The sequence below is a fragment of the Cloeon dipterum genome, chromosome 3 (assembly GCF_949628265.1).
Source record: "Cloeon dipterum chromosome 3, ieCloDipt1.1, whole genome shotgun sequence".
Lineage (NCBI taxonomy): Eukaryota > Metazoa > Arthropoda > Insecta > Ephemeroptera > Baetidae > Cloeon > Cloeon dipterum.
In genome coordinates this window covers 28,607,261-28,630,758 of record NC_088788.1, presented here as the reverse complement: position 1 = coordinate 28,630,758, position 23,498 = coordinate 28,607,261, and the positions used below count along the sequence as shown (strand labels likewise).

General features: G+C 38.2%; 3 protein-coding genes across 5 annotated transcripts; 1 reads left to right on the top strand and 2 right to left on the bottom strand.

Moving 5' to 3' along the window:
- Positions 1 to 1,376: 1,376 nt before the first annotated feature.
- Positions 1,377 to 18,829, bottom strand: LOC135940280 (uncharacterized protein CG7065-like). Of its 3 annotated transcripts, XM_065485106.1 has the most exons (17): positions 18,672 to 18,827; positions 16,538 to 17,056; positions 15,241 to 15,511; positions 15,085 to 15,189; positions 14,764 to 14,918; positions 14,502 to 14,710; positions 12,976 to 13,262; positions 12,882 to 12,915; positions 12,638 to 12,711; positions 6,318 to 6,431; positions 3,545 to 3,660; positions 3,349 to 3,474; positions 3,077 to 3,289; positions 2,797 to 3,015; positions 2,363 to 2,597; positions 2,085 to 2,212; positions 1,377 to 1,936 (listed from the first exon to the last, which is right to left on the bottom strand). In XM_065485106.1, the coding sequence occupies exons 2-17, from the start codon at positions 17,048 to 17,050 to the stop codon at positions 1,844 to 1,846; spliced, it is 2,892 nt and encodes a 963-aa protein (XP_065341178.1). In that variant the 5' UTR covers positions 17,051 to 17,056; positions 18,672 to 18,827; the 3' UTR covers positions 1,377 to 1,843. The 3 variants fall into 3 exon arrangements, with proteins under 3 accessions (XP_065341178.1, XP_065341177.1, XP_065341175.1); XM_065485105.1 differs by lacking the exons at positions 1,377 to 1,936; positions 2,085 to 2,212; positions 2,363 to 2,597; ... (3 more) ...; positions 3,545 to 3,660; positions 6,318 to 6,431 and adding exons at positions 7,983 to 9,215; positions 9,277 to 11,178; positions 11,260 to 11,407 and having other exon boundaries at positions 18,672 to 18,829; XM_065485103.1 differs by lacking the exons at positions 1,377 to 1,936; positions 2,085 to 2,212; positions 2,363 to 2,597; ... (3 more) ...; positions 3,545 to 3,660; positions 6,318 to 6,431 and adding exons at positions 7,983 to 9,215; positions 9,277 to 11,407 and having other exon boundaries at positions 18,672 to 18,829.
- Positions 18,830 to 19,150: 321 nt separating this feature from the next.
- LOC135941447 (mitochondrial coenzyme A diphosphatase NUDT8) lies at positions 19,151 to 21,297 on the top strand. The gene is made up of 3 exons (XM_065486973.1): positions 19,151 to 19,572; positions 20,135 to 20,283; positions 20,642 to 21,297. The coding sequence occupies exons 1-3, from the start codon at positions 19,322 to 19,324 to the stop codon at positions 20,965 to 20,967; spliced, it is 726 nt and encodes a 241-aa protein (XP_065343045.1). The 5' UTR covers positions 19,151 to 19,321; the 3' UTR covers positions 20,968 to 21,297.
- Positions 21,273 to 23,395, bottom strand: LOC135941442 (uncharacterized). The gene is made up of 5 exons (XM_065486967.1): positions 23,174 to 23,395; positions 22,417 to 22,628; positions 22,047 to 22,355; positions 21,810 to 21,987; positions 21,273 to 21,754 (listed from the first exon to the last, which is right to left on the bottom strand). Exons 2-5 carry the CDS (start codon positions 22,623 to 22,625, stop codon positions 21,380 to 21,382), a joined length of 1,071 nt encoding a protein of 356 aa, XP_065343039.1. The 5' UTR covers positions 22,626 to 22,628; positions 23,174 to 23,395; the 3' UTR covers positions 21,273 to 21,379.
- Between the last annotated feature and the right edge of the window lie 103 nt (positions 23,396 to 23,498).

Genomic DNA, 23,498 nt, shown 5'->3' with positions numbered 1-23,498 from the left:
GTTCCGGTAGCCTTTTGATAAAGTGTCTTATTACGGATAGTCTAATCAAAGGCTTTGAAACTCCTTGTTTTAACTTTCCGTGTGTATATATATACTATCTCCTGTTCAATGTTTCCTAAAAAGGTCAGCCCCAGAGATGTATGATTTCGATTAAACTTTTCCTATCTAAAAGAGTCTAAAAGTTTGACCTTTCTTGTCAGATTGGTATCTATTCCGTTTTCCTTAATTTTCTTCATTGGGATCGGTGAGCTTGGAAAACTTTTAATTAATTTTCTGCCACTGATCATCTGCACGTAAAATGTATATGATGAAGTTCGCAGACTTATGACTTTCTTCCCTGCGGGCTCAGGAAGTTATAATTCACGTCCGTCAGAAAAGGAGAAAACCTCTATGCCTGCGCGTTCGATTAAGCATGTTTTGTATCTGTCACGTACAGAGTCAGCTAAAATAATGCGCATATACATTTAGCACACATAATATCCATAGGTCTTGCAACTCAAATTTAGGTTCAACTTTGTTTATTGTTATGGGCCAGCAACTTTGCCCATACTTGCCCACATTGAAAACCAAAATATTACAAATTATACGAGTAATGACATTCAATTGGGAGTGTTAATTTGTTAAATATATGAGGAAACATTGAGGAAAAATATATAAAAATAAATGGTTTTCCGCAATCAACCAATCTGTTAGCTTGGTGAATTATTACACTAATATAAATGCGCAAATTCAAGCATAGTCCGCGATTTGGAACTGGCATTTCAAGCCAACTCAGTTGGGCCTCTTTTGCTTATAGTATCACGTGTTGCTCATAAAGTCAATCCGCTGATATATTATCTCATTACCACCACGTGAAATTTATTACCCTGTAACCCATGACTAAAATTTACGATGCACCAAATTCACATTCGATAAATCCAAGCCCCTGAAATTAAACTGCATGCTACAATACTCAGCTCGTATTATGTATATAGAAAGAATAAACTGGCAATTAATCAGTGACGATTTTACACTCAAGCAACGACACCTCAGCGATGAAATGCAGTGCTTTTGTTTAATACATCTTGGTGAGCCGCTATCGCGATTGACGCGGGAAAAAGATGCCGTTTGAATGGAGTGATAATATAGAGTTAGTTTACGAAATATAAAATGAGAAATGCTACTTATTATTACTACTTACTTTTACAAAATGCATTTGAGAAAAAAAATAGTATTTAATTTACATTTTAGTGTCACCTCTCAAAATTTTAACTTCCAACACATTTTAACTTGTCATGCACGCTAAAAACCTTCTATTGAAAAAAAATCATATCACTAGTTTTCATCTCTACATAATCAATCTCCTTGGGGGTTGTTTTTAAATAAAATTTCTGCCCTTAAAATAGCTAAACTTCTAATATATTTTATTTGTGTACAATTTTTTAACTTCCATTATTTCATTTTCATAAAGTGAGAAGGTATCATTTAAGGTAGGCTGAAGTTCAACAGATGCAACTAACTGCAGAGAGATTGGACATCTTTTTGGGCTTTATGGAATTTGGAATAAAAAAAGTAATCCTACAACAGGTACAGGATAACCCGAAATTCAGTCGTTTGCTAAAATAAGCAACCATTGCATTATTTTGAGGGGGCCAATAGATCAGGCAATCCAGCATGTATAGCAATTTTCGCACATCCAATATTTCATTTTGTAGCGTCTCCTTATACGCTTATCAGAAAAATATAAATCTATTAAGAGCAATTATAGTAACAGCAAGTTTATCTGTTGTAAATCTCACTAACACATAGGATCGATAAAAAGCCACATTTAAGTTACAGCACACCCTCAGTTTCAAGAGAGCTGTTAGTGCTCAAGCAGACCAAAGTTAATACTACTTTCATAGTGAGAGGGAACGGTTCTCAACGCATCTTCTTGCTTCCGGTGAACAGAGCAATTCTGAAATTGCGACGGCAAAACAATAAAATGGCGTAAGAAATTTGGAATTCCTAATTTTTATAAGAAAGCTTCTAAGGTCAGATTTACTGGTATGCGGAGTTTAATTTGGGAGGGTTCGTTCTCAAACTAATTCTTCTCAAGCACCCACCTGCGGTTTTTGCCGATAAGTGTCAACACACTCAATGGGTAGGCGAATCAAATCAAAAGTACTTGCATTCCCATCGGTTGTTAACTTCATGATAGTATGCAGTGGAACATCAAGATAAGGCAGCTCATCTGCAACACCAAAGTAAACAACTGTAAAAACCATTCATAAGTGTCATTCCTGGTTTGGCCCAGTATATCTCTCGAGGAGACAAAAATCCAATGATGAAATTTTACGACACCGTAAAAAGTCGCACGGGATGTAATTAGTTTGGTAAATACCTGGCTGCTTTCCCAAGAAGTAACCTACGAGGCAACGCAACACCGCCTGGTGGCTGACGATCAAGACATTGCTGGTTCTCTCCAGTTCCATGATGACTGGGGTCACTCGAGCCATAATGTCCACGTAAGATTCGCCCCAAGGATAGCGATAGCGGAGTTTATCTTGATCTCGCCAGGCAAACTCGGTGGGATGCTTTTCTTGCATTTCTTCATATGTCAACCCCTCACACACGCCCTAAATCATGTAAAGGTATTTTATAATTTTCGTTTTCAACAGAAGACTTTGAAATAACATCAATGACTAAAGACTAGAGCGCCACACTAAAAAAAAATTGTGGGTTGTGATGAAGAAATTTAGAACTAAATTAAGACGGCCTAAAACTGCATCTTAACTTTATATAATGGTGTTTCTATTTAGATCAAGGCTAACTCACAGCTTCAAGCTCGTTGAGCGCTTCCAAGCTTTCCATTGTCGCCTTGATAAATGCAGCAGTCTGTTGGGTTCTCTTGAGCTGGCTTGTTAACACCCTGAGATCTTGGATCTCCATTGCGTTGATTTCCCTGGCAAGAATGCGAGCATAGCATTTGCCCCGGGGAGAAAGATCAGTGTCGCCTCCGATACGGCCCAGTACGTTGTTTTCACTTTCTCCGTGCTGCGCCAAAATCCAATGGTTTAATTGGCTTTAAATCGCAAAGCGAATATGTATGACTCACTCTAGAGAAGTAAATTGTTCTTGTTCCTGACACAACAGATGACACAAAAGAAAGCACGTGACTTTGGAGATGGCCATTGATGTACCGAGCCAGAATGTCGGCACCACACACTCTGATGCAACTGATTTGAGGATTGGGTCCGTTCGTTGTCTTAGACTGGGCAGAGGTGCCGGAAGTTGGGGTTGTTGGTGATTTACGCTTTCCGGCAGAATTCTTAACAAAAAATTACAAATGTTAAAGCGATTATTTTTGTAGCCTAATAGAAAAGATACCATTTTATCACAGGTTTCATCACAAATGCATTCGACGAATAGCACTCTGCATTCTTTGGAACAATTAGTGAGCATTTCACACAGTTCCGGGCGGTGCCTTTCAGTGGTCGAAGAGCACTCGATTACCTGAATCGCATGGAAGACCGCTCTTTGAGTTTACAATCCCGGAAATTGTAGGGAATTATTTTTGACTCACAGCAATGGCAGGTCCTCCTTTAGACAGCCAATTGCAAATGTCCTCAAACTCAGCTGGGCTCTGTGCCAACCTCTTATTCTCAAACCACTTCAGGTTTTCATCTTGCATGGTGAAACCTGCAAGTTGACGTCAATTATTAATAGCGTATCCAGAAGCACACAGAATACTTGTTTGCATTAATCTTGGAAGTGTAAATGAGGTCAGAGCAAAATATTTGCATTCGGTCGTTAGTGGAGTTGTGAGAACATCATAACATGTCATTAAAATGCTTTGGTTAATTTCCTATGTAAACTAATTGCAAAGATGGACAGTGGAAGACTGACTGTGTTTGTTCACATACATGCTCTCATTCCATTCCAGAATTAGATTTGCTCTTAAAACTGCGCATAAGCTCTACTTATCTTAAAATTACAGGCAATTTGAAGTATTTGAAAATGAAACAGAAAAATAATAAAATATAAACGCAACGGTAATTTTATAAAATTTCAATCTTTAACTTAAATTTCATATATATAAAATTTAATAGGGAAGGATCTAAATCAAGTGACACCCCCCTTGGCAAGTGGTCTTCAGATTTTGATAAAATTCGGTGGAGATGTTGCCCTAGGGGACCTAAGTTGAACCCTAAAATATTAGGTGAAAATTCCAAAAATTGCCCATTTTACAGGGGTTCAAAATTTGAGATTTTTGAAAAAGTTGATGTTTTCCGCGATTTGTAACTTTGACTCTGTTTGTGGTAAACACAAAAATTTGGTATCCAAAATAATCTACGTTTAATGCCAAACAACTTCCCCACGACAACCAACTTCGTAGGTCAAAGGTCAAGGTCACTAAATTCGGGTCAAATTTTTCAAAAAAATCCCACATACCCTAGTACATAAAATTTTGAAAATTCAAAATAGCCAAAATGTGTCTCATATCCATGGTAACAACATATAAAAAATTGGCGAGACTTATTTTTTTCTTTTTCGAGATATTTTGAATTGAGTGTTAAAAACCGGTGTTTTCCGGGTCTTCTGATCATAAATAAAAACACGTTTTCCGCTTAATCTCAGCTTCTATGGGTCCGATTTAGAAAAACCGCACACCATTTGATGCGTAATGACCTCCCCTAGGTAATGCAAGGGATCATAAGGGTGCCCACCCCCTTCAAACCCTTAATCACCCCCTGGAAATCCGAAAAATATTTTTTTTCAAATATTTACTCTCTAACTCGATTAATTAAGCAAAATACTAATCAAACATGTTTCAAAATAATTAAAATATAAAATATTTTCATTTACTTTGTAGAAAAATAACTTTAAAAAAGTAAAATTGCTAATAATAGAATAATTCATGTTTATTTTAAATATATAATTATTTTGGGTTTTTGTTTATTCAAAATAGCTGATTTTTTATTTTTTTAAAGAATCTTAAAATATATTTTATATTCTAGAGTGTTATTTTATTATTATAAATAAATGCAACCATTAATATTTGTTAAACCATAAGCATTTGGTGAAAATTGTGTGTTTAACAAATTATTGGTATTGGTTGCATTTCTTTATATTTATAAAGAAACACTGTAAAATATGAAATATATTTTAAAGTTCTTTAAAAAAAAATAAAAAAATTAGCTATTTTGAATAAACAAAAACCGAAAATAATTATATATTTAAAATAAACTTAAATTATTTTATTAATAGCAATTTTACTTTTTTAAAGTTATTTTTCTACAAAGTAAATGAAAATATTTTATATTTTAATTATTTTGAAACATGTTTGATTAGTATTTTGCTTAATTAATCGAGTTAGAGAGTAAATATTTGAAAAAAAATATTTTTCGGATTTCCAGGGGGTGATTAAGGGTTTGAAGGGGGTGGGCACCCTTATGATCCCTTGCATTACCTAGGGGAGGTCATTACGCATCAAATGGTGTGCGGTTTTTCTAAATCGGACCCATAGAAGCTGAGATTAAGCGGAAAACGTGTTTTTATTTATGATCAGAAGACCCGGAAAACACCGGTTTTTAACACTCAATTCAAAATATCTCGAAAAAGAAAAAAATAAGTCTCGCCAATTTTTTATATGTTGTTACCATGGATATGAGACACATTTTGGCTATTTTGAATTTTCAAAATTTTATGTACTAGGGTATGTGGGATTTTTTTGAAAAATTTGACCCGAATTTAGTGACCTTGACCTTTGACCTACGAAGTTGGTTGTCGTGGGGAAGTTGTTTGGCATTAAACGTAGATTATTTTGGATACCAAATTTTTGTGTTTACCACAAACAGAGTCAAAGTTACAAATCGCGGAAAACATCAACTTTTTCAAAAATCTCAAATTTTGAACCCCTGTAAAATGGGCAATTTTTGGAATTTTCACCTAATATTTTAGGGTTCAACTTAGGTCCCCTAGGGCAACATCTCCACCGAATTTTATCAAAATCTGAAGACCACTTGCCAAGGGGGGTGTCACTTGATTTAGATCCTTCCATAGCTTTTTTATTTATGAGCTCCCGGAGAGTAGTTTTGGAACATTAAACAATTTTTAAGCGATCTTAAATTAAAAAAAGACTAATATGCTAGTTAACTTTTAAATTTTTGCATTGAAGCCCATAGTATTTCGTCGTGCTACACAGTCCTGTGGTTTTTGAGGTCAGAGAGAGAGAGAGAGAGAGAGAGAGAGGCTCGAGTAAGCTTGGCCAAAAAGCGCAAATGTCACGTTATTGTTTGTTTGACCATTAAAATGACGTAACAAAGTAGTTGTGGAATTAACAATAAAAAACTAACCTTTAGCCTGGTGGCCGGTCCAGTTGAGAAACCGGCCGAGCTTTTTTGCCAGGTGTGTGCGGCCATAGTCCTCGACGATAACAGCCATCGGACCGAACTGCGGGCCAGTGGAGCCTGTCAACAGCAACAATGCAATGGCATCAAAAGACAAGTACGTAGCTTACGAGAAAAACAAGTAAAACAAAGACACACAATGCTCCTCGCCAGGCATAAACAAATTAATCTCGCGCGCAGATTCGCTCTGACGACGGCTTGGTTACAAGGTCGCCATCGAATCGATCTTTTATAGACAAAAATACAATCGTAATTTTACCCCAATTAATATGGTACCAATAGCTTTAAGTGTGTTTATTTCCTTGTTTACTTCCGCCGACGTGTTTCCTTGGGTAAGTTGGCACGTCATAAGAACTATTTATTATATGCAGTCTTCTGCTTTCGATTCAGCTCGTTTAACCGGTGTCTATGGCAGTTGAGAAGGTCGGTGCTGCAACTTGTTGGCCTTCTCGGCTGTCAAATAATTAAATAGCACAATCACTAGGGACCGGCTTTTAAACATAATAGCCCAAAATTTACTACGCAGTGGAAACGTTTTTATTGAAATCCCGCCAACTGAGCGTTAAAAGAGCGGAGCAACCATTACGCATAATCTGTTTTGCAATCGCCTGGAAAAATTGAATGCAAAAAGATTATAAGCGATTAAATGACGCAACAATGATCGTGACTTTTAAATGGCTTTCAGACTTTCGCAAAACATGCTTTCAAATAGGTTTCACTATCCATTTCACTATGTTCTAGAAGAATAAAATCGAGTTAGGCGTAAGAAAATATCGCACTTGGTAGGTTAGTCTCCGAGGGTTCATTAAGCTGAATATAAAAAAAGCAATCAACTGGAAACAACGGAAGAAAATTAAAATATTGAAATCTTTTCAGTGCCCTTAAAAGTAAATATTTAGCATCCTCATTTCGACAATATTCTGAAACTGAAAACAGACGTCCTACACCAATTTGACGCAGTTCTTTCAATTCAGGTCTTGTTGCTTAATTTTATAGCTTGAGTATATATAGCGTGCATAATATACTTAAGTGCAGATATTCACACGAAAGTTTGCAATTTCTCAAGGAAAACCCCTTGGCAATAATTGGCATAAATACGTTTCCCGCGAAAGCAAGAGAGACACGTTTTACTATGTCGCTTGTGAATATTTGCGAAGCTAAACAAATGGCGCGGGTATTAAATTTAGCCACTGGCATTGGCAAAGCTCCATCATTTCAAAGGAGCAGCCAACTGCTCAGTCAGTGTGGTAAACCAAAACACACAGTACCAGTTTTGCAGAAAATTTTAAAATTCTGGCGAAATTAATGCACAATAACACGGAAGCAGATTGCAACTTCCAGAGCGCGCGTCACATTTCACCCTCTCATGGCTAAGGTCACGTAGTCTCGTGCGGATAATAATAGCAGCGTTATCAACAGTTTCAAGGGCAAGAATAAATTGGAAATTGGCTGGGTGCGCCAACTCGATTAATCAGCATTAATAATGCGACTGAAATAAAAATAAAAAATTGGAAATTAGCATAATTTAACGATAGGATTTACCTGCACTGACTGATTGTTTTGCATCAGTAGACTGGGGCTGGCGAAAGGACAAAGGGCTTACGATGGGTGCCATGATTGTCGGCGTTCTACGGAGACGTTGGGCCAAAGCAGCCGGCAACAGGGACAACAGGAAAGCTTCAATCTTGTCTGCGATGAGCACCTCACATGGAGACACGTTTGTTTGTTGCTCAGCCGAAGCGAGGAGAGCGAGTGCACCGTGATATGCGAGCTAGTAGGGGGCTCGTCTCGATCGATCGACCACTCTGGTGTATATTTAGCGAGCACGCCACACTCTTCTGGATGGAGCGGACCTGCGCACCACAGAATCCACAGCTCGTCACGTACAACCTTTGAGTGGATGACCTTTCGAGGGCACGAGGGTTTCATTCAAATCACACTGCGAATAGACAATAGCCAATAATTTTATTATGTGATATTCAGTACCAAGAGTTCCAATTATTATTTTTTTATAACAATGCGCCTTTATTTGTCTCACGTAAAATTGTTTAATTTGAAGAATAAAATAAAATGAGTTTAGTGAGGATCAGATGGGAAAGCGCGTGATAATGAACAGACGCTGCTTACGCAGATGCATAATAGTTGTGCGTCAGCAAATTAAAATTAAATTAAACCCCGTGACGAGCATTTTTAATGACTAGGTTATTTCAGTAGCCATTTGAACACAATTCATGTATGGCATGAACTTTAAACATTTTCACAGCTTTAAGAGAACATTTATTTTGTACAGCGATTTGATATAACTCCCACCTATAATCTGAGCAAAATAGTTTTGTGTCAAACTTTCGGTTCAGTAAACCCCAGAGATAAAACAAAATTAGTGGCACCACCAGTGATAAGTTAAAGTACTTCAGAGCGTAATTTCCAAGCGCTCTCAGGTAGTACTTAACAAAACACCCAACTGTTGGTAAATAAAGCAAATTTCCCTTCCCACCAGTAATAATTGCACATTTGCACCTAAATTTTCATGACCTGCTGGTCTTTTGCAAATTTTAAACCTGCTGACATTCACTATTTATGGTTCCTTTTTACCTGGAATGAAATAATTTTAATTCAATTAGATCGTATTTTTATTTCAAATACAAGGAGAATTTGAATACATAAAAAACACGCGGTTCACGCAACTCAGATCAAAATAAAAAATCTTGAACATTTTATTTCTTTATGTCTAACAACCGCACAAGGGTGGAAGTGGGTCTGCGCTATTTTTTGTCAACTACATAGGCCCTCGGAATGGGTTCTACATCTCGGTGAAAATCAATCGGTTTCTCAAAGTAAGGGGTCCTGTTTGTCAATAATGTTATAAGAGAAACCCACAAAAACTGAAGCGATTAATACATTTTACCAATTTTGATGATAATAACCATAAGAAGGACCACCGTACTGCGGGTATTGTGACGAAGCATACGGATAATTCTGTTGTTGCTCATAGGGATTATTCTGATGCTGTTGAGGGTGCTGCTGCGGCTGCTGTGCATGAAGCTGCATTTGTTGATGTTGGAATGCGTTCAAATAAACATTCTGGCTTGTTTCGTAGTAAGGTCCAGCACTTTGAGGGACAGCTGCTGCTGCTGCTGCTAATGGTGCAGCTGGCACCACATTACCTATTGGTGGTAACGGCAAATCCGTCTTGATGGCGTCAGCCTGTCTATTCAGCCGCTTTCCTTTCAAACCAGCCATCATTGAGTCAGTAGCCTCTTGCAGAGTCTTGCTGTCTGCGGCTTTAGGTTTTATCTCTTGCTCAACATTTTTTTTAGCAGCGTTCAGGACGTCCGAGTCCAAATAGTCTTCGTCGTCAGATGCTGCTTGCCCAAACAGCTCTTTTGGCGAGTTCATCTCAGTGCCTGCGTTAACAAACTTTCGAAGCTCCTTCACTTTTTCCGGATCAGTCTCTTCCAGACGTTGAAGTTGCAGTATTATTGAGTGCTTCTCGTGTTCAGGAAGAAACTCAAAGATCTTTAAGCAAGATATGAGATCATCTTCACTCATGTCTGCAGGAGCTTCCTCTTCAGGGATAGTGGCAACTTCCTCCTCTTTGATCTCTTGCTCTACTTCTTTGACTTCAACTTTCTTTTCCTCTTTGGCCTCAGCGTTCTTTTTCTGAGCCATGCCGACCACAGCTTCAACTAACTGTTCCAGCTCTTCGTTAGTGATGTCAGTCTTACCTTGAGCAAGGAGCGCGCTCGCTATTTGCAAGGCGATTGCGTTCCTGTCAATGTTTCCTACTCCAGGAACTGCGATATTTTCCGCTTCTTTCTTGGGTTCAGAAGGCTTGGCGGTGGGTGCAGCGGAGAGGATGGAAGATTTGACAATTTTTTCAACAGCAGCAACCTTCGGCGCTTCCTCAGCTTTCAGTATCCGCTCCTGGACTGTCGGTGGTGGGGCATTGTCAAGCACCCAAGTGATGTTGTTGATTGCGTTTTTTGTGGCTGCGACATTGAAGCGCTCAACGATTCCAGCCATCAATTGACCTCGAAATTTTTCTTTGATTGTCTCCAAAAGTACAACATTTTCAATGTCACGTAGAATATCTTCAGAAGACTCTTTTTTCACTTTCTCCATTGCTAAAGATTTGCCAAGAAGTTTGTTGACAGTTGGTCCAAGAGATCCAAGCTGAGGTTCCAGAGCTGTCAAGTGTCTGAGCACACCCAAAACCGTGCGATATTCAGGCTTCACCAGCTTTGGCTCTGGTTTGTGATCTTCCTTGATGTCACCACCTGTTAGATTCTTCCACACTTCTTTGACATCAGCCACAGAACCTCCTTTTGACATAGACTTGGATCCTCTGGATGATCGTGGCATGTTGCTCTCGTCTGCAAAGCTCATGCGTTTCTTCAGCTCACTTTTGCGTTCTTGCAACTCTCTAATGTACAAATCTTCCACTCTCTCATTCCAAAACACCTTCCACTCAGGCGTATAATCATACTTCGCTGGATTCCTGCCACTTTGCTTCACTTCTTGCTGCTTTCTGTTCCAGAACAGCTTCCATTCATCGTTATAAGCTGGATGCTTCTCAGGTTGGGTTTGATAGTGACGCCTTTTCTTTTTGATTTCCCTCTCAATCAGTTCACACTCCCTCTTGTATTTTTCTCCATAGCTAGCTGGCTTTGAACTGGAACTCCAAGCGTCAGAAGTTCTGGACATGGGGCGTGGAGAGTCTGACCCGCTTCTGCTAGAGATAGGACTGCAGGACAGCGACTTGCGGCTTCTTTTAGGACTGCGAGATCTTCTGCTATAGTGACCGCGCCTGCTATCAGGCGAGCGGGAGCGCTTATCACGGCGCATGCTCACTTCTCTACCATACTGATCTAGTTTTGGAGATCTTGACCTTCCAAAATGAGGAGAGTGGCGTCTTGAAGTACTGATTATTGGCGCTATTCTAGGAGAAATGGGCTCGGGGGACATGGACATGTCAGATCCAGAGCGCGAAATAGGAATAGTGTCACGTAGAGCGTCATCTAATGTCGTTTTTTTACCTAAAAAACAATAAAAGTCATAAAATACAGTTGCACACAAAATATCAAATTTAGTATAAATGGGATATTTGCACGCTATTTTAATGGCCATTTAGCTGGAGCTCTAAACTGTGAACATTTGAGGCGGCGACTGGCTTGGCCGAATTTTGACCCAGCGACGGCTGAGTATTTTTATCGGAGGCTGGCGCGGCTAACCAAAGTTTGAGAATGCTTCACGGATGCAAAATTTTTCCTCGACACTTTTATTGATTGTTCAGACTTTTTGACAAACGGATGGTGTGGCTACTTAAATTTATTACAGGTGGCGGCCAACTATGAGACCCAAAATTTGCCTGCTGGCATTGCGCGGCTGGCTTGAGACCTCTACCATTAGCTTGAGATAACAAGTATTGCAAATTCAGTTACTCATGTCAATCGTAATGTTGATAACCATGTACCCCATTTACTAAAAATTTACTTTATACAAAAACATTCTAGCGCTATAAATTCTTAAGTACGGTCATTTTTTATCTCTACCGTGGAATTTTGAGTCGACGGCTGGCTGCAGAGGCTTAGTCTGGCGGCTGGGCTTTTTAACCGGCAGACGTGCGGCTGACAAAGTTTTATAAGTTATGTATGCCACGGCAGTGCATGCCCACCAGAAGGGCGAGCAGCTAATATTTTTCCCGCTTTTTAAACCTCACGGCTTATTGACCCTCGGTTGGCATGGCTGGCACAGCTCAGCAAATGCTACTGCGGCTGAGAAAAAATTAACCAGCTGGCGCGGCTGGTCGAGATCTATTTTTATCTCAAGTAAAATCATGCAATTGTGCGTTCTGGACTAATATTATCGACATATAAGCCATGCAGGTAATAAAAGCATCAATATGCCTGTAACAGGGGAAACGATTGTTTTAAGATTAAATTTTATTTTGAATATTTATAACGCAAGTTACTTAAGTAAATACCAAGAAAACCTATTGATATTTAACGCTTCCGCCTTCACCTTAAAAAATATAGCAGCAGAATATATATATATATATATATATATATATATATATATATATATATATATATAATTCAAAAATTACTAGGTACCAAAATGATTTTAAAAAATGGCCAAAATAATTATCGCTTGTGAAATTATAATATTAAAATTAGATACTCGACAGTCAGTAATTTTAACTATATAACACTTATGATTAAATAGTTTAGGGCATTAATTATAAATATATCATATTATATATTTACCATTTGGATGAATTTCAACAACTTCTTGGCCAGACTCTTCATCAAATGTTGCCGATTCTTTTCTACATTGAATTCTGCAATAGACCATTAAAACACCATAAAAACTTGAATTTTTATGCATATTACAATAATTGATTAAAAATCAAAATGACCCTTCCTCAGATTGGCTATGGCAAAATTTTATTACGCCTAATTCACCTCTTTAGGAATTTATCTCATTTGTGACAAACAGACAAGAACTAACCTTTCATCAAACGGAGACATTCTGCTTGAGCCACCTTTGAAACGAAAAAATTAACTTAAGTATATATCCTGTCCACAAGTTGAAATTGTTATACCCTCTGGAGATAGCGAAATACTCTTCTCACGGCGCACGTTAGATCTATATGATTGCCCCCTTCGACGTACAGGGCTTCTTCTTTGCTCTGAACTGCGAGATCTGCCAGGGCTTGTACTTCTACCTGGGCTAGAATTCCATCGAATGCTTGGACTGCGGCTTCGCGCTCTCCTGTTTGGGCTTCTGCTCCTCCTTACTCTTCGGACTGGACTGAGTTCCACACACTCCACAGATGGCGATCTTTTAATTGGACCAATCAACTCCGTGAAAGTTTTGGTCGGCGTTTCACTAAATTGAAAAAAAAACAAGTCAGCTACTTAATAATTCACAGAGAAACGCAATTCAACTTTTGCGGAAACAATTATTATTACAATCTTGAAGGCGCTATTTTACTTGAGGTGAGCTGATTAAATAATTTATTTTTCCTTGGATTTTGAAAGTTGAGTTTTTCTCAAAATGTTTTTGGTTCCAACTGACACTATATTTTATTAAATTATGAATCTTCTTGTTAAACAATTTTCATATAATATTAAAATTATCCCTTCTTCTAATAAAAGAGTACAGTATATTTACTACAAATAGGAATTGTCCCAGACACGCACAAGAAAAATGATCTTACCTAATCACTCTTGTCACATAGGCTTTCAGGTAATTAACTGAGCATTTACCTTCCTACACTCTTTTTTCATATTACCCCCGTCAGCAATGTATGTTATTGTTTGAATAGTTTCTACTCTTCCGAGAATCCTGAGATTGCATTTTTACTCCGAGCCAATTTGAGCTTTTCAAGTCTCTTAGTTAACTATCTTTTGCCATTTCTGTATTTTCCATATCAAGCTTTTCAGTTGCAATTATTTAACCAGTTGTATAAAACCTTAGTGTTTGAAGCCGCCGACAGATGGCGCCACCGTATACTCAAAAAATTTAGTTTTAAGGCCCTTCCGCTGTGGTTTCAGACTCAATCCTGCCACTTCAGATTCAGATACTCTTTTTATTTTGTTAAGCCAAATATTTATAGGGGTGGCTCTTAAAATACGTCAGGTATAGCCTTTTTAGGTGGGTTCTTCAATTAAAATGTTTTCTTTTGACGTGCTGAAAACCGAAATCATTTCAGCCAATCGCCATAGAATCGTGAAAAACTATTTTTTTTATCAGTGCCTTAAAACTAAATTTTTTAATATTTGTAGTATACGGTGGCGCCATCTGTTGGAAGCTCTGAACAATAAGAGTTTATAAGTTAGTAGTAGATATTGAAATAATAAAAACCAACAATATTTCAATGGGTCAATTTTAGTTTTGTCAAAATTGCGTCAGTTAAGAGCCTAAACATGACGAGAAAAAATAAATATTAACATTAACTTTCTAACATTGAGGAAATATTATGTAATAATTTATCAGCAAAATAATAATTTAGCAAACCACTAACGGGAAATATGTATTACTTTCCAATAAACAATTAAAGATTTTCTGCAAGAAAGTTAAATTTTTTAACAATTTTAAGAGAAGTGATAAATTTCAAAACTTTACCTGAAGTGTTTGGCATTTTCAGTCAATTCCTTATATTCATTGCACCTGACTCGAAAGGTGCGACTGTCAGCCAGTATTGGTTTCAGGCGACCATATTCCTTTTCAATCGCCTCAATAACCAACCGGACAAAGCGACCTGTTTCTAATTTTAGGTCCTTGCTGTTTTGCACGCCAATCAATGCTTCATGTGCCCTTGGAAAATGCCGTTTCTGAAAAATAAAATACTTTAATAATAGAAGACTTGTGTTTCGGTTGCACTTACTAAATAGTTCATGCGATGAGTGGTGCCAATCATATGCGAAATGATGTTCTGTCGAACATTCTGCATGAGGCTTTCTCCTCTTTTGTCACATAAGAAGCAAACCACATGACAATTTTCATCCTCTTTATCTAACAACTCAACCAAATACTCCAGTCCTGGGAGGCAACACACCAAATTCGTAACAACAATTAAACAAAATTTGATAGCGCTTGTTTTATTTAGATGATTTTTTAATGAATTCTTACATCATTGTAAGTCTAAATGAGCGACCATAATAACTTTGGTCTGACATAGAGTTTACATAATTAACATCCATCATACCTATCAATGGTGAATCAATGAATGCGTCCAACATGGCTTGGCACAAGGGCACCTCACGAATAACTGATTCAACACCAGGTATTTCAGGCTCTTTGGGGTCCACTTCTATGTAAAATGAGTAATTATTTACGCAAATTCAATTTAAAGTAAACAAACCTTTATCAGATTTAAGATTCACGATTTCTACTGAAGCCAAATTTGAAGTATGCTTTTTGCCTTTATGGTGGTTCACCACATCATTGTTGAGGACCTTGATGTTACAAATGTGGCAAAGGAAAAGGTTTGGATTAGAGGTGGTTCTTTTGAACAACGGGCCTCTGTATGAATGTTTGTCGAGCTCGGCGGCTTGGTAAATAGTAATTGCAAGCGTTTGGCGCAATTCTTTAAGCTTCTCTTGCTTGTCCACGGCCGCTGCCGGCAATTTTGGCTAAAATTGAAACAATATTTGGCATTAATGATTTGAAATGAAGGAGTGATCTAGATTCAGGTTTAGCACTCTAATAATAGCAGCTAGCAAATTCAATTCAAATTCAACTGTCAGTCAAATATTTACTATAATGCATAGAAAATGGTAAAAAATAATCATTTAATTAAGATTCAACATTGAAATTATTAATTAAGCGGTGGCTGAGTCTATTATCCACGTTTCATAATATTAATTAATAGTGAATGAACAAGGTTCGTTCATTACAAATTATTATTTAAGATTATCGCTGCTAGAAAAGCATCCACACCAAAAAAGGCTATGCTTGATTTATTTTATTGTGTACTCTGGAATCAGGCATTTACACAGATTGATGCCGATAAAAATAGCAATATTCAGTCAAAGCTGTTCATTCAACCGCTGGAGAGCGTAATACTTTGCTATTTGGCTGATAAGACATTGCGCAGGAGGGCTAATGAATCCATTCATCGCCAAGTTGGCCAGTAAGCTAAAGATGATTTAATGTTTCATTTATGTATGTCTTCCATTTATAAGAATTTAAATTCAACAATGCAGGAAAGACTGATATGAAGAATTGGAAAGGAAAAAACAACAGAATATTGTCGCATTAATTTGTGAAGAATGGACTAGGGCCATTTTTGACAACGGTGAAATTGGCCTGTCGGGGATTTCCAACAATTATTTTTATTGATATCGGTAGATGGGTGTCAGGAGCAAGAGTATCAACAAGAAAAAAATTGTCAGAAATCACCGTAGGCCAATTTTACCGTTGGAAAAATGGCCCTGGGCCATTCTTTACAAATGCGACGATAAGAGATGGGCCGTATTTCCGCGGCACGAACGATATTGATATTAAATCGACCATCGAATGCTCCCTCCCACAAATAATGCTGCCTCTCCCCTGCTCCCGGCTGTAGCTATGAAAATTACAGGCCTTTATCATTCACAAAATAAATATCAAGAGGGCATTGAGGCATGAACTTGTCTGCTTAGAGAAAGTTAAATTACCTTGTCTTCCTTTTTAGGCTGTTCCACAATCTCCACTGGGGTAGGAGCAATGATGTGCGAACCTGGCAGGACTCCACGTGGAGGCAAAGGATTCAATGAAAAACCAAGTGGCGGAGCTAGGTTTAAGCCAATGGGAGCACCAAAAGGAAGGCCTAAGGAGCTGCCCATGTGTCCTCCGAGAGGATTCATGTGAGGCAATCTAAGGGGAGGAGGTGGGGGATGCCCTAGGGGTGAAAACCCCAGCGGTATGAAATTTGGAGTGTGTGGGGGTAATTTGGGCAGTGGCGGCGGAATCGGTGGCTTGGTCTCAGCCAATTTCCTGCTGTCTGTGTGTAAATTGATCTTGATAGCTGTCGTCTTCTTCTGCTGCCCAAGAGGTGTGATAAGCTTGTGCCTCAAGTCATTGTCGTCCAGCTCTTCAGGGTCTATGGGTTTAGTACTTGGCCTCTCAAGGTCCAAGTCATCAAAATTGTCACTGCTGGTCTTTTGCCGACCTCCTGCGTACGCCTCCATCTTCACCTGCAAAACACCTGGAGTAAGAGAGGATTTTTGCACCACTCAAGGTACAAGCTGTGTACTTCACAATCTTTGAGCCTGCAAAAACATTTAATTTTGAAGGTTTCCCTTACTTACCAATACTTTTCATAAGCTGACCCTCCAGAAGATTTTATTGAATAATGAGCGAAAACACAATCGGGTATTGCGCGTGAAAAGCGATTCAATCGAACGTCAAAATTCACTTGATGTCATCGATTATTAGAAGCATCAATGTGACACCAATTAAGCAGTGCTGCGCATTTTGGCTCGTACTTTATGGTGACCGTATATGACAGGTGTAATGACACTTCAACCGCGGGCAAAATGCATCAGATTCTGCTATTTCCAAATCCGATAATTTGAGATGGGGTTATTTTATTCTTGTTAAAAGCACTAAACTTGACATTACAAAAGATATAATGTACACGTTTTTTTCATTTGAACACTAACACCGATGATTTGAAAATAGACCGTAGCGAAGAATAAAAACACATTTGTATAAGTCATCAATAAATTTTAATACATAATAAAAAGTCTCATTAGCTTGTTCTCACTTGTAAATAATGCAATAATTATATAAATATACATACCGCAAACGATTGATTACCTGAGGGAACTTCATGGTTTTAATTATCATAACAAATTGCTTCGGATTATTAATACAGACCCTACACTGTCAATCCACAATTAATGTACAATAAACTGAAGTTACGTGTTACGTTAAAGCTGTTTGTTGATTCCACTAATTAATAACTTGTATTTGTACTGACCCCGTTCTAACCGGTTCTAACATCATCACTTAATTACGTTGAGAGTAAATCAGTGGAGCATTGTTATTTGCTACATTACGGTAGTTGATGCCAGCTAAAAGGGTCCAGGTAAAAAGTGCATATTTCGCACATTTTTTACCTTGAGGCAGAGATATTTGTCTTAATTTGCATTAAGAACATTTTAAGATCGTATTTTTGTCACTCTTCATATTCAGACAAACATAACCGAGCCTATTTGTGCAATAAAATTTCCAAACGACGTTAAGGGCAGATTTAACGTAATGTTAAAGTTAGTTTCTGCCGGGTTACACATCTTGCCAGTTCTTATGAGAATCCCATGTTAAAGTAGGGGTGGCGAAAACTGTAACTCGGCGGCGAAAACTGACTTTTCCATACATACACATAATATTCATAATTATGTAGTAATATAATATGATTTAATGAACTACCCTGGAAAGCCCAAATTCGCTACCTGTTTATCATCGCTTAGCAATGCAAAACCTGCGAAACTCAATACACAGTTTAACATCATGTTGTAGATACAGCTGTTACCGGTAGTTGAGATACGTAAATATTAACAATCTTTGGAGGAAGAATCGTAGAGCTGAAAGGGATTGAACGAATAAAAGGCTAATACATAAATTTTAAGTGTCAATTATGTATTAATCGAACGAGAATAATGACAAAACATCCGCTGATATTATAATGCAAGTTGAATTTCTGTTCAACATGGCGAGGAGCCGAGTGTCACAATAAGAGAAAAATGAAAACGACATGGGCCTGCGTTAAATTCATAATTTACAGGCGAAATCGAAAACAGAACTCACCAAATTTTCATATCCAGTTTTAGTTGAGTTGGGAAAGTGCTATTCCGACGCAAAGTGTAGTAAAGATGTCCTGAAAGAGAGAAATTCTTGCAAAATCTGCGCGGAAATTGAAGTGGATCACTGCTTCGACACAGGGCTTCGTTTTAACTTCACTCCCGGTGAATAATCGATTTTTGGACCAGTGTTCGGTGCAAATTTGCCGGTATTAATTTGAAGTGTACAGAAACCCAATGAAAACACGGAGAAATTTTCCTTTCTAAGCAGAAATAGACGCAGAAGATACAAATATTATATAGTTTTGGAAAATATCAGAATCCGAACAAATTTTGGTTTTAAAGTTTGCGGCGAAAGCAAAAATTATTCCTATTGGTTTTTTTACAAAACCGGTTCAATCCTATATGCATGATTATCGCTAACAGCTGACATCTAGGCGAGCCATACCAAACTGTACCAAACTACCAAACCTGAATTAACGTAAACAGACATCCAGTACGACAGTACGACCGTAGAAAGATCAGATCATTCAAAACAAAAATAAGTTCAAGCATGCAAGCTATTTTTCGCGCCTGTCACTGATGATCATTGCGTCAATGGTTGTGTTCAAGATGTTGGCCAACGAATTTGCATGAAACAAAATTAGTTCATAAGCGATGAAGCTTCTGCTTTTCGGTCGCTTCGCGGGAGCTGTCCCTGTGCGTTCTGTGCATCTGGACGTAACCTCTGTCCTCGGCCAGGACAACAAGCAACGATGTGTCCAGGCCCTGAGGCAGATGAAACCTTTTAGACTGCTGAAGGATGTTGAGCCCGAGAAAAAGGCTGCAGTACTTGTTCCACTCTGTCTCGTTGATGGAAACCTTTCCCTTCTCTACACTGTTAGATCCGCTAACCTTAGGACCAACAGGTGAGGCTATAATACATAATACATTACATACATATAATTATGTAGATAATGTATGATATTATAGATTGTACGTACATACATAATTTTATCTTAATTTGATGAATTTGATACAGAAATCCAAACGAAGTCCTTTGATTCTTGTTGAGTTGAAATCTTGAAATGCTGGATATTTTCCTCGAAGCAACCTCACAATTTACAAGAAGTCCGACGATTTTCACAAACGAAAAAATTCAAAGAGAACTTAATTCATAACTTCAATGTTGACATTTTCACATAATTGAAGTACAAATTACACAACGCCCTATATAATTTAAATCCTATATGCACGCATAAATGATCAAATTAATTTTAGTTTTCAATTTAGTTAAAAAACACAAACTGACTTAACCGTGTATAAGTATATAATGGGGGACTCACACTTTACGCTCACTCACACTTCTCGCTCTGATGGGAAGATTCAATGTTAATCCCTATCCTAGCGAGAAGTGTGAGTTGGGCGAAAATGGTGAGTCTGCCATACTTACTAATAATTTTGTTGATCATTCCCTTTTTCTCTCTACAGAGGAGAAGTGTCATTTCCTGGTGGAATGCAAGACTCCATTGATTCTAGTCTGGTTGAAACCGCTCTGCGAGAAACTGAAGAAGAGCTGGGCATAAAATCTTCCTCAATTGATATTTGGTCTGCAGCAAACTTTGTCCCCACTTACTCAGGCAAGTATTACTTTTAATATTCTCATTCTCAATGAAGTTAAGTCACCAATATCAGATCTAGAGATAAGTGTAGATTAGGCATATTAGTTTTTGGGTAATTGGTATTATCTTGGCAATTTATCTATTTAAAGAAATAACTATATTTGCACCTGATACGATTATGGTCTGAAGACTAAAAAGAAAGTTATTCAAAATTGCTCTATGAAAATCCCCAAATTTAGATGCGTGCCGTGACCTCCACTTAATTTCGGTGCAAAATTTGTATCGCACTTTTGGGACCCATCCTTCAAAATCCTTAATTCTATTGAATCGTATTGAAATTTAGCTAAAATTAACCATTGTAATTTTAACTTAACAGGAAAAGTGGCGGTAATGCCTGTGCTAGGATATGCTGGTTCTGTGGATTTGCAAAAATTGAAGGTGAACGACCAAGAAGTCGAGACTGTGTTTTCCTTGCCCTTGAGGCAGCTTTGTGATCCAGAAGTTTGCCGACACACTCAGTTCAGGAGCAGACCTATAGCTTGGCCAGTTTATCATGCTCCTGGACAACCGATTGTTTGGGGCCTCACCGCATTCATCACACACATCATGCTCAGGGTCCTTGTGCCAAACTCTTACAAAAAGCAACTTACGGCCATCAAACCTATCAAGGATGAGACTAACAGTAAGACCCACAAGCCATAGTGCGCCAAGGTATGTTTTGTATTCAATTTAAGTCATCTCAGCAATAGCTTTGTTATTTCTGAAAATATGTTAAGATGAACTGACTTAAATTTTAGCAGAATTCTGGCTCCTTGTTTGTGTTTTATAATCATTCAAGATTGATTATCATTGTTCAGAAATTGAATCAATTTCTAATTGCGTACTACTTTTCAATCAATGACTCTTAGTGAGATGATAGAGATAATCAGACACATTTTTTGGAAGCAATTTTTACCGAATTTTCTTTAGCTTCTCTGACAATAAATTAAGCAATGAAAGTTGTATTTTTCAATAAATTGTTTATTTCGCAAAAAAAAATTATTCTAATTTACAAAAAATCAAATTTCAATTTGGGATGGGGTAAAATCAGTCTGGACAGAAGAAGGAGGCAAATTTAGTCCTCTTCAGATGCAGGGGTGACAACATTTCTCTGTCTGCGAGGATGTCGTCTAGGCCGAACGTAGGGTAATCCGTAGCAACTGAACCTGCGGCCTAAACTTCTAAGGGCTGCACAGAGGTATGGCTCTGCAGCAATACAAAACAATGGCAGTAGGGCAGCTGGTAGAATCGCAAGGAGTAGGGACCAAGGCAAAACAGAGTCATGCCTTGCCAACCAAGCAATTTGCAGTAAAATTGGTTGGTGCTCTGGCACTACGTTCGAGTGCACAAGGACGGTTAACAAGAAGGGAAATGTGCAAATAACAAGCAGTAGGATGCTCATGAGGCGGGCTTTTGATTCCCAAGGTGGCAGAACGTGAATCGTCGCATCCTGGAAGACAATCGCATTTCATTGTTGACTGTATAGCAGGTTTGGTTTTTCTCACCTTGGTCGGTTTCTCATCTTGAGGCGTTGACTCCTTTCCCAAACGGCTGTGAATAAACATTCCCAACAAAAGGTACGCACAAGCCATAGCCATCAGTATGTGCAACATGGAAAGGAAGCCCGAATATTTTGTTGTCCACACCATCGGCAGATAGCACAGTCCGCTCCAAGAGTTCCAACTGAAACAATTTATAATGGCTATTTGCTTGTTCAATAAAAATCGCGTTAATTTTTGTACCCCATTAACGGCAATAAAGCTACCAGGAAGATGAGAAACCAAGAAAAAGCGGCCACGGTGGCCAAGTGCTGCCATTCTAGGAGGCAATCGACCAGCGGCAGGTAGAGGTCGAGGGATAGAAGAAGTGTGTGTACAGTTGGAGCAGTTGTGGTTACAACCACAGGCAGAGAACCAGCTCCCAAGCAAAACGTTGGCCCCGTCAGCGCGTCGACTGTGTCCGCAGTTGGACTTGAAGAGTACCTCAAGGCGGCCAGCCGTGTGGGGTAGATCAGAGACAGAGGCGAAAAGAGTAGCAGCCCGCAAGATTGGCTAAATTATATTAAATATTATTCAAGGCCATTCATAAAATAAAGTATGAATTGCAAGTTGCCTGAAAAAGAGACAGTTTTTCGACGTCAGTCTAGACAACCGCCGCGCAGTTGTGGAAGCAGTCACCATTAAACCATTGCCTACAACGCATAGAATAGCTAGGAGGATGGCAGACGCTTGAAAAACCCACAAATCCTCAGGGTGGTGGGATGGGTGTTCATGTTCAGGTTCCATGGAGATATTATTTGTATTATTCACAGGAGCGAGCATTTTCTGTCGACAAAATTAAAAAATATTTAAGGTTAAGCACACAATTACAATACTTCTGAGACATTTCCCATTTTTCATAAAATCCTTTTTCCTTATTTAAGTACTTAACCAGCTTGCAGAAAGAATTGTGTTAGTATGTGTTTATTTTATTTTTAACTTAAAATTATGAGATTAAAAATCTCACCGTTGTTGCATATATGAAATTAAATAATGTCATGCGGCATGGCATAGTCATTTGGAGGTCAAAGTAATATTAAGCACGCGACCGGCATAGCTAGAAATCCTTTCCACTGGAGAGCCCGTTTGTTAGTCGATATTGTGGAAAATTTTCTGGGGCATCTATTTAAATTCAATTTTTCCGCATCAAAGAAAAAATATGTTCGGGCGGTATTAATACTATTACAATTAAACGAATTAATAGCCTTTCATTTTTCGTTTTTTGTTTTGTGAATTTTTAAGTTTTTACTAAATTTATGCACTAAAAATTGTAACTTAAAAGCACATTCTTTAGCTTCAAAAACAAAGACAATCAATCAAGAGAGTATTACCTTATTTACAACGTGTATCTAGTGACTTCTCGAAATGAGGCGCGAGCCAAAATTTAGATAAACATGCTCCACGACGAGCTTGCCAAGATAAAGCTGCCGACTTGAGATCCAGCTGCACATTGAGCAGCAATAAAAGCGGGCCTGTATTGATCCAGTCTCAGCGCCGCGCACTGCGGGCAATACAGCTAGCACACACTGAATGTTTGTCAACTGGAGCTGGTTTCACTGCTCATATATATAGAGCTGCCGGATATCTATCTAACATTTTTGGAACCATTTAAACTATGATTTATGCATTCTTTCCGAGTATGCGCCAGAGGATAAT

Bases quoted from the DNA above. Each gene is read 5' to 3' on its own strand.
- LOC135940280 (XM_065485103.1), bottom strand. From the start codon at position 17,050: ATGGAGGCGTACGCAGGAGGTCGGCAAAAGACCAGCAGTGACAATTTT. The intron at 13,263-14,501 runs GTAAAGTTTTGA...TTTTCAATTTAG, and splicing joins GAAAATGCCAAACACTTCAG to TGAAACGCCGACCAAAACTT. The intron at 11,408-12,637 runs GTAAATATATAA...ATTGTTTTTTAG, and splicing joins TGTTGAAATTCATCCAAATG to GTAAAAAAACGACATTAGAT.
- LOC135941442 (XM_065486967.1), bottom strand. From the start codon at position 22,625: ATGCTCGCTCCTGTGAATAATACAAATAATATCTCCATGGAACCTGAA. The intron at 21,988-22,046 runs GTACAAAAATTA...AAATTGTTTCAG, and splicing joins GCTTTATTGCCGTTAATGGG to TTGGAACTCTTGGAGCGGAC. The intron at 21,755-21,809 runs GTGAGAAAAACC...ATTGTCTTCCAG, and splicing joins AAGATGAGAAACCGACCAAG to GATGCGACGATTCACGTTCT.
- LOC135941447 (XM_065486973.1), top strand. From the start codon at position 19,322: ATGAAGCTTCTGCTTTTCGGTCGCTTCGCGGGAGCTGTCCCTGTGCGT. The intron at 19,573-20,134 runs GTGAGGCTATAA...TTCTCTCTACAG, and splicing joins GCTAACCTTAGGACCAACAG to AGGAGAAGTGTCATTTCCTG. The intron at 20,284-20,641 runs GCAAGTATTACT...TTAACTTAACAG, and splicing joins CTTTGTCCCCACTTACTCAG to GAAAAGTGGCGGTAATGCCT.